Source organism: Calypte anna, chromosome 3 (genome assembly GCF_003957555.1).
Source record: "Calypte anna isolate BGI_N300 chromosome 3, bCalAnn1_v1.p, whole genome shotgun sequence".
Lineage (NCBI taxonomy): Eukaryota > Metazoa > Chordata > Aves > Apodiformes > Trochilidae > Calypte > Calypte anna.
This window is the reverse complement of record NC_044246.1, coordinates 13,971,191-13,985,444: the sequence shown is the minus strand read 5'-3', so window position 1 is coordinate 13,985,444 and position 14,254 is coordinate 13,971,191. Positions and strand designations below refer to the sequence as shown.

At 52.6% G+C, this 14,254-nt stretch overlaps 1 protein-coding gene across 1 annotated transcript; it reads right to left on the bottom strand.

Annotated features, from left to right (window-relative positions):
• Positions 1-284: 284 nt before the first annotated feature.
• TMEM151B (transmembrane protein 151B) lies at positions 285-8,430 on the bottom strand. The gene is made up of 2 exons (XM_030448538.1): positions 8,338-8,430; positions 285-1,721 (listed from the first exon to the last, which is right to left on the bottom strand). Exons 1-2 carry the CDS (start codon positions 8,428-8,430, stop codon positions 285-287), a joined length of 1,530 nt encoding a protein of 509 aa, XP_030304398.1.
• Positions 8,431-14,254: the final 5,824 nt, after the last annotated feature.

The following is a 14,254-nucleotide window of genomic DNA, read 5'->3' as shown; positions in this document are numbered from 1 at the left end:
GCCATGAATTACACTTTTGGGGTTGGTTTGGTTGGGTTGGGTTTTTTTTTGCATGTTGTGTTTGGTCTAGAGTTCTGTGCCGTGTCAGGGGGAGCATCAGCACTCACCCCTCCAGGAGGTCAGAGCCATGGCAGGGGAGCTTTTGCTGGCTGCCGAAGCGAGATGCCGAGTCTGCTCCGTCCTGGTGTCCTCCTGGACTATTTCCCTGTCCTGTGCTCCACTCCCCAAATCCTGCACTGGTTGGGCCAGGCAACAGACAACGAGATCTTGCCCCCCCTCTGCTTTCACAGTGAGGTCTCCACACAGGATCCATTGCGGTGGAGGTGACGGTGGTCATGGTTCAGACAGCCTTCATTGCGGTGCACAATGAGGACAGGGAAGTAGAGGGCGTCCTGATAAGGAGGGGGGTCTTCCTCCTCCACAGTCACCTGGCTGGAGAGGCGGGTCTGCTCGGTGGGACAACTCTGCTCGTTCAGGCTCCCACTCCGGCTCTGCCAGAGGCAGCTGCGTCGCGAGCCATACAGGCGGCCCAGGGAGAAGCGGCTGCTACTGAAGGGGATCCTGGGGCTGCCATTGCAGATGCTCAGGGCACTGCGGGAGAAGATGGAGGAGCTGCTTATAGTCCTGTGGCACCGCTCGCAGTTCTGCCGGTAGCCCCCGTACCGGCAAGCAGAGTAGCTGGTGCAGCCTGAGAGCCCCACCAAGTCCATCAGGACTGCTTCCGAGTAGCTGGGCACCAGCTGCTGGTTGGATCGGATGTGCCACTCCAACTCGGTGCTGTCCACCGTGTTGACACGGGGCATCCTCCGGCAGAATGAGCGCTCCTCAGCAGGTGTCACCGCCACATAGTCAAACCCAAAGAGTTTCTCCACGTGGTAATGGACGTAGGAGGTGCGGTACTCATTTAGCACCCGCAGGGGCCAGGACAAGGTCAGCAGAGCCGCCACCCAGAAGACATAGTGGGACACATACCAAGGCAGGTTGTCTGGGTCGGAAAAGGCCACCATGTATTCCTTGAAGTCCACATTTTTGAGGTGCATTCCCTCCCTGGCCTCCATGTAGTCATCTAGGCCCTCATTCTCCGTGAAGAAGCGGGCCCGCTGGGTCAGGTAGGAGTTCTCTGACTCCACATTGGCAAAGCTGAAACACTTGGTGAAGCGGAGCCTTGTGGCTGGGTAGCTCTCCAAGTCAATGAGGTCCTTGGAGATGTCCTTAACTCCACAGTTGGAATAATCAAACTCAGCCTCTGCCACGTGGGTGTTGACCCGCTCATGATACACTTGAGTGGTGGTGTAGGCATCCCCGTTGCGGTAGCGGGTAACCTGCCGGGTCCTACGGACGTAGTGGTAGCTGATGGCCTTCCACCAGATGCAGGGGGTGGCCTGCTGCATCCGCTGCACACGCTCATGCACGCTCTCCACATCCACTTTGTACTGCAGCTCGTTGCGGGTGTAGCAGTGCCAGCACTCCACCAGGTACACAACGTAGAGCATCACCAGGAAGGCCAAGGGGATGTAGACATAGCCGTTGGAGCAGGGGCTGTCGTGGTACATCATGGATTTGCCCTTGTAAGCGCTGTCAAAGGTCAACCGGGTGACCTTGGTGACGTGGCACCAGGTCATGGCTCCCATGCAGCCATACATGAGGAGGGACAGCAGCAGACATTTCCAGTGGGACTCTCGGCACAGGGACTTGCTGAGAGACTGCTTCACTGGCCGCTGCTGCTCCAGAGGACCGGAAGAAGGGAGAGAAAACAAGAGAGGAGTCAGTAGGCTGCAGCAGCAGGGGATGGGGAGCAGGTGGCACCTTAGCTCTGTAAACAGGGACAAAACGGCAGATGCCATAGGGCTCCTAGCCTCAGCAGGCAGTCCGGAGGCTGGGATCTCTCCCAGGATGACACTCCTGCAGAGTGGGCAGCTGTCACCCCCGCCTCCCTTTGCTGTGCTTTGCCTCTCCTTGGGAAATGGCCAGAGCCCAGCTGGACGTGGAGAAGAGCAGCAGAGGGCAACTGTGCTGGCCCGCACCCCAAGCACCGTGTCTGGTGAAAGGCTATTGAAGCACAGAAAGATGAAGGCTGAGGTATCTCCCTCACATGCCTCAGCTTCAGCATTCATCCCACCAGCACAGGCAACCCAGCTGATGGGCTGTCCTACCTGAACACGTCACCACAGCTCATCCCACCACACCTCTCACCACTCACAAATGAGTTTCTCCCCCTTTCCCTGTAATGACCAACAGCAACCTTCAGATTTCCTACCAGGGCAGCACAAGCATCCTGAGGTGCCTGAAAGGCAGAGAAACAGACATTCTGCAGCTAGAAAGGCCTCTGGTAATCGAAATTCCCACCATAGCACTTGGCAGCCCAGGGTTGAAGTGCTTCTCAAGTGCTTTATAAACCACACAAATGGCTAAGTACTTCTCCACAACTGAAATGCAGTCACCTCTAGTGGGAAAGAAACTAAATACAGAATAATGTCCTAAGAGGTGTTCAGGCCAGAAGAGAGGATCACCCCACTGCACTGCTGCAGCAGGGAGCAGCTGGACATGGCTGCCAGCAACCGCCCCTGATCACACTGGGATGCCAGGTGACAGCCCACGCTTCTGGAACACTCAGGTCTTTCATGGTGAGAAAAAAGCAGGACCTCAGCAACAGGACTTTTAAACAAGACTGCACTGATATTTTCACCACAGGAACCATGCAGGGTTTCACAAAGACCTGGGAAAACCCCTCATGTAAGGAAGCTTTTGTCACTCTCTACCGCACCCTGAAGTCTCAAGTATTGATCCAGCTTGGTCAGTGAGACCTGACAGCATCACACTCAAAGGAACAACATGCAAAGTGGTGATTTGCTTTCTTACACACAAGACTTCATCCAGCACAAATGCCATCCAACCCAGCAATTTCCAAAGGTGAGATCTGAGAGAGAGGGGCAAGAAATCCAGCCTCATGCTGAGGTCACTATAACTGACTAAGAAGCTTTCAGCTTTGCTATCCATTCCCAGCTTCACAAAGCGTGGCACCTGAGCTCACCCTGCCATGAGGGGGCTAACAACAGCTATAACGATACCACCCAGAGCAGTGAAGTCCAAGCCTGGTCCCATACCTCCTCCATTCCTGAGTACACTGATCTGGAAAGATCTTTTATTGAGGGATTCCAAAGAGTTTAATGGGCTAATGCTGCTAGAAAGCAGAGGGATCGCTTTCACCTCTGCATTAAAAAGGTGATGAAGCAAGGTTCTTGAAGCAAGAACCAGAGGTCACAATGTAACTGGCGGGTCTAGGGCCAGATTTGGGCCTCTTCTTTCCTGAGAAATCCCTCTTGCTCTTGATGAAGAGCCCACCAGCCCTAGCAGGGTCCCTTAGAGCCCCACATGGAAATCTTTCCTCCCTACACCTTGCCAAGCTTGGTTCATCCCATGCCAGTGGGACTTCTGCCACTGCAATGAGCAGAGTTGGCTCCAGCCCAACTCTCCAGCAGAGGTTTCTCTCCCAGAGGCAGGGAGCTTCCTACAGCCAGCGTGCCGTAAGCAGAGCAGGTGGCACATCCAGAGGGGAATGATGGCATGTTCCACTGGGGGTGCCAGGCATCAGTAGCACCGAGCCCCCCCTCTTCGAGCAACCCAGCTGAGACTGAGAGCTGGCAACAGGGTCACATTCCCCAGGGAAGGCAGGTGGGGTAACACAGACCTGCAGGCACCAGAGAGGGGGATGGGGTAGCTCTGCTCAGCAGCTCCAGCATGGACTGCTGTGCCACTGCCCCAGAGGATGAAGGTTTCCTCTCCCACAGCTGCCTTCTGCCTTGCAAATCCTCCCTGGCAGCCCTGTCCTTGAGGCTGTGCAGGGGACCACTCAGCTGAAGGAAAAGCACAGGGCTATGAGCAGGAGATGCAGGCACATGGCAACCCTGGGGTTTCTGTGGGATGAAAGGGCTTGCAGAGAAACCTGCCATGTTTGGGAGGGGGATCTGCAAACAGAACACAAGGAATAAAGCAAAGCATTCAGCTCGTTCACTTGACAAGCTGGGGAAGGGGCACCAGGGAGGCAGGTCTTCAGCCAGGTCCATTTCAGAAAAGAAAATTCCACCTCCTTATTGCTCCCCAGCCCCTCACATCCTCCCCTGCCTGTGTCATCCTGCTCAGGAGAAGGGTGATGCAGGCTGCCACTCTGCAGAGATGCAGGCAAGCCCCAATGCAGTTCTCCAGCTGGGGCAGGGCAACAGGAGTGCGGTGCAGCTCCGGCTTGGTTCCAGAACTGTGTTAGCAGGGCTCTAGTCCATGCATTGGTCTCCTCCTAAGCCTACGCAGCAATTAGACACTGCAGCACTTTTACAGGGTCACAATAACCCCTGCTGTAAGCTGTTTACAAACACTTTTTTCTTAGGCTTCTGAGGTAAAACATACACATCGGCCATGCTGGTGGGGTTTGTGAAAGCTGATCAAGTGCCAGCGACAGGGGATACAACCACAGCAGAGACGGAGGAGGAGTCAACTGCAGAGTCTAATCCCAGTAGGAACTGCAGCATCCCTACTCCTCTCCTGGACTGGAAAGGGCTCACAGGAGCAAATAACCAGCTCTGTGGCCTCCCCCCGAAGCAGCAGCTGAATAAGGTTGCCTCCTTGAGCCTTGGAGACAGCAAACATGCTGATGAGAAAGCTGGGGAAAGGGAAATCCTTTCCGTCCCGACACGGTGTCACTGGAAGGAGAGCAGGCTCTGATAATAAATGCCATCGTCATCTGCCTGCTGCAGTCTGATGGAAAGAAGCAAAAGGCTGGCCCTCCTTCACTGCAGACAGGGTTTCCTTCCATCACCACGAGCCTTCCCCATTGCACTGTCTTGAGCACAGGAGAGTGGTGAGCAAATACACTATTACAGGTGCACCTGAACATCTCTGTAGTGCCAGAGGGCAGAACTGGTCCAGCCATGGCTCAGCCAATCCCTTTTTAAGTCCCTAGTCAACACTCTGCACTTCAGTTCACCATGTAGTACATATTGGGACAGCCCTTACCAGGTGCCTGGGTACTAAATGTAACACACATTGCTAAGGGCAAGCCTAAAGTGTTGGTACAGTCTCCCCTCCCTCATACATAGTGTTTGCCTCTGATATTGCCCCTCAGGTGGAAGGGGATGGAGTCCCACACCTGCAGCTGCTGCCCTGGGACAGATGGGAAGGGATGGAGGGAATGACTTATGAGCAGACATTAAGCAAACGGAGATGGCCGCAATGCACAGGGCAGAGGCAATAGAAGTGAAGGCCCCCACTTCTAGTCTTGCACTAAACTCCTTTGATATCTGGGGAATCCTCTTTTCAAAAAAGTCTGCAAAGGATAAACCTGCCCAGAGCTCAGTGTTCTCATGTACTCATCTCCAATGACTCCCACCTGCTTCTCCCTGCAGAGACCAGCCTGAAATCTCTAATTCATCTCCAGAAAGCTTGTGAACTAAGCTCTCACTTTACAAGATGCCCCAAGGTTCACAGGGTTAGGTGTTCTGGAGAGGCAGCAAAATTAATCAAAATCCCTAGAGCAGTACTTTGAAGGCTCAGGTAGCTCAATGGGTACCAGGCTATCCCCAGCTTGCAGGGGATTCCAACAAGACTCCTGAGCACCAGGTTCCATGACTCTGCCCTGCCGATGTGCTTGCATCATGCAACAATTTAATGAGCCCTGTCCCCTTTGACCTGAAATCCCCAGAACAAGACAGGCAGGGAGGAGCTAGCCATTTCTGCCAAGTGTCACCATCTTCCAAAGACCTGGGCAGACATCGGCAACTCCTAGGTAGGATGGTGCTAGCAAACACCGTGTTGCACCCCACATGCCAACTACCCAGATTCAGGAACTACCCGCCTAGAAGGAAGAGCTGGCTCAGCCCCAGGCTGGCAGCACTGCCAACCACAGAAGAAAGGGGAAGACTGAGCATCTAGGAGACAGGGAACCCTGCCAGCAGTCAGCTCCTGCAGTGGTACTATGGTCTCCATTTTACATCCCAGCTAGGAGGAGAACTGGTTCCCTCCATCAGTCACCACCTGAGCAGCAGGGCATTTTTCACTTGTTCCCAGGATGAAGAGCTTATCCCTTGGCATTTCATACCCTCCATGGTGGAAATGCATTGCTGAATGAAGTTCAGCTCACCACCATTACATGTAAGTGTATGCATGTGATCCCAAGAGGGAACAAAGGCTCTCCCAGACAGCTACATCAGCTTTGGACAGTAGCCCTTGCTACTTGCCATGCTGGGACAAGCTGAGCAGCACCTTGCATGGCTCTGAGGTAGTAAAGACATGAAGACCCAAGACATGTCAAGATGAAGCACCTTCAAACAGTTGAAGCTCATTTCCCATCTTCCTGTCCCCAGACATCTCCTCTGGCTCCCTGCCAGCCCTGGCCAATGGATCCTTACAGGTGGGATTTAGCCACACTCCCAAGAGGCTCAGCAATGCTGGCAGCAACGGCTGGTCCTGATGGAAATGAGGCCATCACACTGCCAGCACAGTCTTACACAGACACTGTAGAGGAACAGGGACACCCTCCCCTCCCAATATTTCTGAGGGCAAGAGGATTGCCCTAGGACAGTCCGTGAATCCCAGCTCTCCCCTAAGGTCTCTCCTCTTTACATCAGATGAGACACCAGCAAGCACGTCAGTCATAGCACTGTCAGAAGAAGCTGTAGCTTTCCTCTCCTCCACCAGCTGCTTCGTGGAAGCCTGTGATATCTTCTGGCTGCAGGAAGTATACCCTTAGATTAAACAGCATAGATCATGGAGTGCAGCCCTTCTGCCTTCTCCCGCAGGGTAAGTTTACACTGACACCCTAGCTGGCAGCCACCACAGAGCAATCAAAGCCCAGACAATCTTCTCATAATCCCCGTGAGGCAGGGGACACTGTAGATGAGGGAAACTCATGAGAGGACTGTCTCTGCTCTGCTTCTTTCATCCAAACTGGCTCTTGCTCTGCCATCTCTCAAAAGCCACTGTGCTCTCTTGAACATAGCACTGCTGGAGCACTGGGAGCAAGCATGGCACAAGCATGTCCTCACCCTAAAAAAGTGCCTCATGGTAGAGCTTGACTGGTCAGGATCTGTTTGGAGAGCCTGGGCTCATGGCACCAAGGGCTGCTGAAAGGAAACAGGAACAGAGGAACAGCCGCAGAGCAGAGTATATGGTATTCGTACAGCTTCCCAGTCCTTGAACTTCAGCTTTCCTCTCCCACTATTATTTATATCTAAATATAAATCTGTATATATAGAATAACCATGCACAGGCATGCATGTTGTTCCTAAGCCAAGGAGGCAGCGAACACTAGGATTATGCAGCATTTGCTAACCACAGCTTCTCAAGAGCAGAGGACGAGTGATGCACCAGCTTCTGAGCAACCCCTCAAGCTGCCCTTTGAGCTGTAGTTTCACCATGAAGACAACCCACCACGCCAGGATCAAGCTGCCCTTCCTATGCTGCCTAGCTGCCTTCCATGGGCCGACAGCCCCATAGCATAAGGTGGGTCATCATAGCCAGTGCAGTTGCTTTCTCTCCTTTTGGGAAGCTCAAGATGCAATCAGGATCTGTGGGGGCAGACAAAGGGGCTCAACACACCTGCCTCCCCGTGCTGTTCCCAGTGCAGAGCACCCTGCTCCTGAGCCTTTTTGGCATCTGCTGCCTGGATGCTAGAGAAGTCATCAGATGGAGAGGCACTGCAGTATAGCCTGAAGGCAAGGCTGTGCTGGTACCTGGCCTGCCCTAGCCCACACCTCCTGCGCTCCCCAGCCTCCCCCCAGCAAAGAGCAGTCACCAGCGACAACCCCGGGATTCACCAAGTCCCCAAGCATTCTCCTCGGCTGCCCGCCGCGGTTCCCCCTCGCAGTGACCCCGGTAACTGTGCTACCTCCTGGCACACACCCCCCCACCAAGCCAGAGCGCAGGACGCGGGGGGGGTGTCTCCAAATCCATTTCTCCCAGGCATAACACCCTCTCCCCATAGCAGCAAGCCAAAGCAGCGCCCCGCGCTTCTCTTTTGTGATTTTCACCCTTCCTCCCATCCCCCGGCTGCATCCCGGGGAGCCGCTGGCTACTGCTCTGCTCCCGGCCCCGAGGCACAGCGGAGGTGCCAGACAGGCGATGGAGACCGGCGGGTTTCCTCTCCCCCCAGCCCCACCAGGGCCCGAGGAGGGGAGAGGGGCTGCCAGCGAGGGGGCCCGCACCTGGAGATGGGGGGAGCAAAGCCCGTCCCGGCTGACGGCGGGATGCTCAATGAACGCGCCGTGCAAAGCGGGGAGGCAGGAAGGGAGGGAAGGATTAAGGCTGGTGGGGGGCAGCCCTGGGCTGGGGGGCGTCCGCTCTCCTCACCTCTTCTCGGGCCCCCTCCGCCTCCTCCTCTGGAGGCACCGGCGTGCTGCTGCCTCCTTCGTTGGCGGCGGCCGCCGAGGCCGGGGGGGACATGGCGGCGGGGGCACCCCGCTTGCGGTGCCTGCGGGCTGGGCAGCCGCATTATCCCGCCCGCCGCCGGGCGCTGCCTCGCCGGTGGCCGGGCGGGCGGCGGGGCGCCGGCATGGCCCCCAGCCGCGGCAGGGCGGCAGCGATCGCCGCCCGCCGGCCCCCGGCCCCCAGCCCCGCCACAGCGCAGCCCCACTCCCGCGCCCGGCGCGGCGGAGGAGGGCGGGCAGAACCGCGGTGGGAGGGCCCCGGAGGGGCGGGAGGGACGGGATGGGGACGAGAGGGGAGGAGAGGGGAGGAGATGAGGTTGGGAATGGGGATGGGGATGGGGTGGGATAGGATAGGATAGGATAGGATAGGATAGGATAGGATAGGATAGGATAGGATAGGATAGGATAGGATAGGGGCCCCGACGGGACCCCTGCCCGCCCCGAGTTGGGCGGTGGGTGACCTTGAAGCGCCGGCGGCAGGCAGGCAGGGAAGCAGGCAAGCAGGCAGCCCGGTGCGGCCGCCCCTCAGGATCCCCACTGAGAGCAGAGCTGCCTTCCAGGCTCTGCCAGGGAGCTCCCAGTCCCACTGAGGGGGTGTTAAGCTGGCCGGGACTGTCAGGTGGGTTTTGATCTCAGCTGGCCTGTCTAGTGGGGACGCAAGGGGTACAATGGGTTTTCTTCCCCTCGGGATGAAGTGCAGAAGCTCAAAGGACAAAGAGCACTTCTCAAGAGCTCCAGCTGTGGTTGTCTAAATCGTGGGAAGCCCCAGCTAGTTTAAGGTTGACCAGCCACCCTAATGCAATAACTCAGGGGAAGGCCTTAGTTGTGCAGTGTCTTTGCTGCAATGATCTCCGCTGGGCCCAAGTATGTTCAACTTGCAATCACAGAGCTGACTGCAATGTGTTTCACCCAAAGAGCTAACAAGCTTGGTTACAGGAATGAATGGGAAAGTCTCTTCATATCCACCATCTAAACTCACAGTAGCATCCTCAGGGAACACAGACACAGGTCTCAGGAAGGGTCCAGATCCATCTAGATCCAGATATTGCAGGTAGAACCTAGTTTTCTTGACAGTCTTGGGAGAGCAAGTGTCCCTGCAGGTACTTCCCCAGATCCAAACTGAGGTAAAATATAAGCTGCAGAAATTGCTGGAAGCTCTTTCACTTTTCCTGAGCTCTGAGGCTCAGCCTTGGGGTTGGGATGAGTGGTTTGCTCTGGCCCACTCTGTTGCCTGGGATAGGTAAGGAATAGTCTGTATGCCTGGTAGTCTTGCTCAAGGAATTGCATCCCAGGGGAATTGCCAGCCACTGTTTCCTATGGGAATAGGTGTGGCAGCTGGGGGGTGCTGCTGGAGGAGCTCATCTTTAAAAGAGGCCGGGAATGCATTTCCTCTCGCCTTTCCCCCGTTTCCATGGGAACTGCAGCAAGCAGGAGCAGCCAGCTCTGATTTTTGCTGCCTACCACTCGGGCACCCCGTGCCCAGTCCTCTGGGTAGACTTGGGCTTTCAAGGGTTTCAGGCCCACCCTAACATGACCACCCTAACACCCACCATCCCATCCCTCCAAGGAGAACTCACCGGTGAGTATGAATACCATGGCAGGGCAAGGCAAAGAGGCCAAGCCCAGAGCTTCCAGGATTTCTTCAGCAGCACTCTTTGGTATTGTATGCACATTAATAGACAATTGCAAATGATTTGCATTCCTGCTTTTTACAGTGTTAGGGACTCCTGGAGTCCTCAGCTAGAGGAAGACATAACTATGGGATGATCACCCTCTCAGAGACAGGAAAAAATAGCAAAGTAGAAGGTGGAAGGGAAAAAAAGTTGATACCAGTTTGTGTTTAATAGCCCATGGCAACTTTTTCTCCAGCAAGTTTGTCCACTCTCTTCCGAATTCATGTGAACTTTGGACCTGTAGATGCTGTGTGTGTTCTGTGGCAAGAAGATCCACAGGTTCAAGGAGCAGCTTCCTTTTTTGGGGCATGTTATCTGCTAGGACTAACTCTTGGGAAGTGGGCTGCTGCCACCTGTCTGGAGCTACCCATGCAATTTATCCTTGGCCAGTAGATTCAGTAACTAATGGTGAGCCAGAAGTAGGGTTTGGTGGTTTTTTTGTATCAGGCATCTTTGATACTGGTGCTGGCAGAATGTTTTCTGTGTCATGGAGGCAACCCTGCCAAGCACAGCAGCTATGCTATTTTTGAGCTGAGGTGTCACACAAAAGTCCTGTGCCCTGCTCCATCCAAACCAAAGCTGTACAAGTTCTCAGCCATTTTCTGTGGGAAACAGGCATGTGGCACCTTTTGATCCTGGCACAGAAAACCAAGGGCATATGATACTGTGTTACAAAGAGCACAGGACCCCCTCTGAGAATGGGATGAATAAGGCTATATGATGCAGATATCATTTGGAAACTGAAGCAAGAAGGCCAGCGTTCAAGGTTGTGTTCCATGTCACCATCCCAGGGGTAAACCAGGAGTCCTAATTATAGTACTGCCCTAAACACTGAGCTCTTCTTTCTCTTGAGGACAAAAATGTCTTTGATCTAATATGTAAGTTTCCCCCCTCAATTATTCCTGTAGGTTTCGGGATACTCTATAGTTGATCACTTCTGGTATGGTGGCACTTTTGATGTGACAAAACGGTTGGAAGATGTAGGAAGGCTTTTAAGAAGACACAGCAACTGAAACAGAGTTGGTGCCCTTACTGAGATATCAATAGGTTTGTTCTACAGATACCCTCTACCTGCCACCCTGCAGAGAGGTTCATATCTGTCCCAAGCAGATGCAAAGTGCTAAGGTCATATTGGTGGGATTCTCCATTCATAATGTGTCAAGCCAGAAAAGGTCTCACACTTCTGTCTCTGGTAGTTACAGGAAATATCCTTTTAGTTTCTGATTAAGTATGTTTTTAGTTGTTCCCCTTGCAGTAAATTTGCCTTTAATTTCTGGGGAAAAAATTATGGAGGCTGCATTTTAAACCAAGAGACTGTAAATACTTATCCTTGGGCCAGTATTTGTAGCATAAATATAAAAATGGGTTTTGCAGAAAATATCTGCAACATTGTGTGTGTGTATTTGTGTGTATGTATATATACATATATATATACATAAATGGATTTAACTTTATTTTGTCCAGTAGGCCAAGTGTGACCAGATCTTAGGCTTTTGTTTTGAAGCAATCAATGATTCCTAGTCCTCTCCTGCTTTTTTTCCTGTAAACCAGCTGTGTAGCAGAGAATCCCCTGGTGTGCAGGATTTTTTGAGTTTGGAAACTAATGCCTATTACATTTAGAAATATCAAAGATATTTTATGCTGCCTGACTAAGCCTTCCAGAATGTGTTGCTCCAATTAAATTACTTCTTAATGCAATGAGGAGAGTGTGGGTGAAGGAACATAACTCTTGCTCCAGGTAAACATCCCTTTGCTGTTACTGGTCAGCAGCATTGACTATGTGGGTACAATTTACCTTTGTGATAATTTTCCTCAAATAATTCTGTGCTATTAGTTGTTTTCCTCAGCTACACTCAGACTTCATGTCTGCTGGGAGGAGATCCAGGTGTGGACTTTTTAATTGTGGGAAGGAAACCCATAGGGATCACAAATTTGTGACTATGGAACTACGAGGGTCTGCATCTCCATGGGCAAGAAACCACAAACACACAAAGGCTGAAACCTCACAAAGTAGGTGTGTTTGTAGCTCCTGCTCTGGTTTTTATTCCACAGATGGGATTTTCTGTCATTGGAAACTCTTTTATCCCTCCTCTAATTCTTCACTTTCCAGTAGACTGCCTGTGTGCAGTTCACTGATTTTCCACCCAGCCCCATGAGAGTCTATTCTTCATCAGTGCAATTATTTGTCAGGGTCCACAGAGGTTTCTGGCTCAGGTTAGATCACTTTCCTCACTGTAGCAGCCTAGCAGGATATCCAGGGCCCTCCCTTACATCTCCCCATAGAAATGAAAAGCAGATTCAGAGCTGCCCAGATGCCCTTTGATGGTCTTCAGGACATCTTATCTGCAGTAACTCCAGAGCAGTGGTGATCACCTCAAGTGCCTGGAAACTGAGCCAAATTCTCCATGGTAAATGTTTTATTCTGCCTTATGTTTTCATTGCATCATGTCCAGAAAGGAATAAGACACAGAAACTAGTGGCTCAGAGAATTTAGCCTATCCCTAGTTATGGCCCTGGGAGTCACCTCCCTAAAGCAGAAGATAGGTTTCTGTTGCAATTTGCATCCCCCATGCTGAGCAGTTGGAGCTGACACATTCTGATCTGGGAAAGCATTCCCTCCTCACCTGACTCTCCCTGTGGATCCAGGAGGGCAGAGAAGGGATGTTCTGGGGAAGGGGCTAAAACTCCACTGCAAAACGGTTCTTTTGCCTACCTGCATTACTTAGGGGCCATCACACAGGCTGGGGCTGATGGAGAGGGGAACGGCTGCGATCCTACCATGGGGAATGGCTGTGATGCCATTCAGTGCAACAGGAGCACCAGTTACCTGGGCAACACAGACTTGTTCATCATTTATTCATGGCAACCAGGGACTCCTCCAACCCAGGGGATGGCCACCTGCCCTCTGTGTGCCCTGTGGTCCTGCTCAGCATCTGAATATTACAGACAGCTTGCTCACCTGCACCTCCCCTCCCTGCCCCCTTGAGCCAGGCATCCTGCTCACCCTTTTCTCCTAACCTCTGCCTCAGCTCTTCACTTGCTTACACGAGTGTGGGTACACCAGGCCTGTTCCCAAATAACTCTGATGCAAGCGTGGAGAGACACAATCTCTAATTCAGGCTGGCAGCTGGGAAGTTTAGCTCTCCTGAGAGTTGAGCAGAGCTCGCATGAGTTATACTTTCAGCAGCACAGCACAGTTTGCTAGGGACCAGCAAGGCTGCCACTCGTAGCACTGTCAAGAGGCAAAGACTATGCTGGCAAGGAGCTGCAGGGCTGCAGGGAAGGTCTGAGGTGAAGCGGGATTCAACACAAGCAGAAGCAACTCAAAAATGAAAGTTAACCTATCTGCCTTTCTAACAGCCACCAGGTCTGGTGTGGTAATGCTGGAGCCCAGGATCCAAAGTTGGCAGCATCTGTCCTGCACTTGCTGACAAGGTGAGCTGAGCATTGGTTGGGTGAGTTCAGGTTTTTGTTCTGTCTTGGATGGCCCCTGCCAGATAAACTGTGCTTAGAGAGTCATGAATAAATGATAGCCTGATGATGGAGCACTGCCTTCCACAGATGTTCCCTGGGGAGGGAGGAGGGATCTTCACTTAAGTGGTGCGGCCAGACAGAGGTTATCAGAGCCACTCTCTGGAATTGAATCTGTCTAGTCTCCACTAGCTATAAAGAGAACCCCAGGTGACAAGAATTCTCACCTAGGGCAAAGTTTCACCATTTATTTAAGCATGGTTTTATTATCAGTTCTCCAAGACCATCTGCTATCCCCTCCCCACTCATAACCACATTTGACATCTCCTTTGGGAGAGCTCTGAGCACACACAGCTGCACACACACACACATAAATTAATACATACCAAGGACTTACCAGCTATTCATTTGCCCAGATGCAAGCAGAGAGCATTGTTGCTGCAGCCACTGAGCTGAAAGGAGTTATGCAAGAAAAATATGATTTAGAATGAAACTTTGTTAACATATTTGGAGGTATTGTTCATCTGCTTTATAAGCTCGAGGACTTTTAGTGTCTCTTTATATTGATTGCATTCTGCTTGTGGAAGTGAATGCTATGGCAAAGAGCGGGGTCAGTGGGGTGTGATCCCCATTCAAAGAAGAAATTAATCCCCCTTGTCTGACTTCCTACACATCATGCACACATATAGTGACCGA

Coding starts and splice junctions, on each gene's coding strand:
- TMEM151B (XM_030448538.1), bottom strand. CDS start 8,430: ATGTCCCCCCCGGCCTCGGCGGCCGCCGCCAACGAAGGAGGCAGCAGC. Junction 1,722..8,337: donor CGGAGGGGGCCCGAGAAGAG/GTGAGGAGAGCG, acceptor CCTCTGGAGCAG/CAGCGGCCAGTGAAGCAGTC.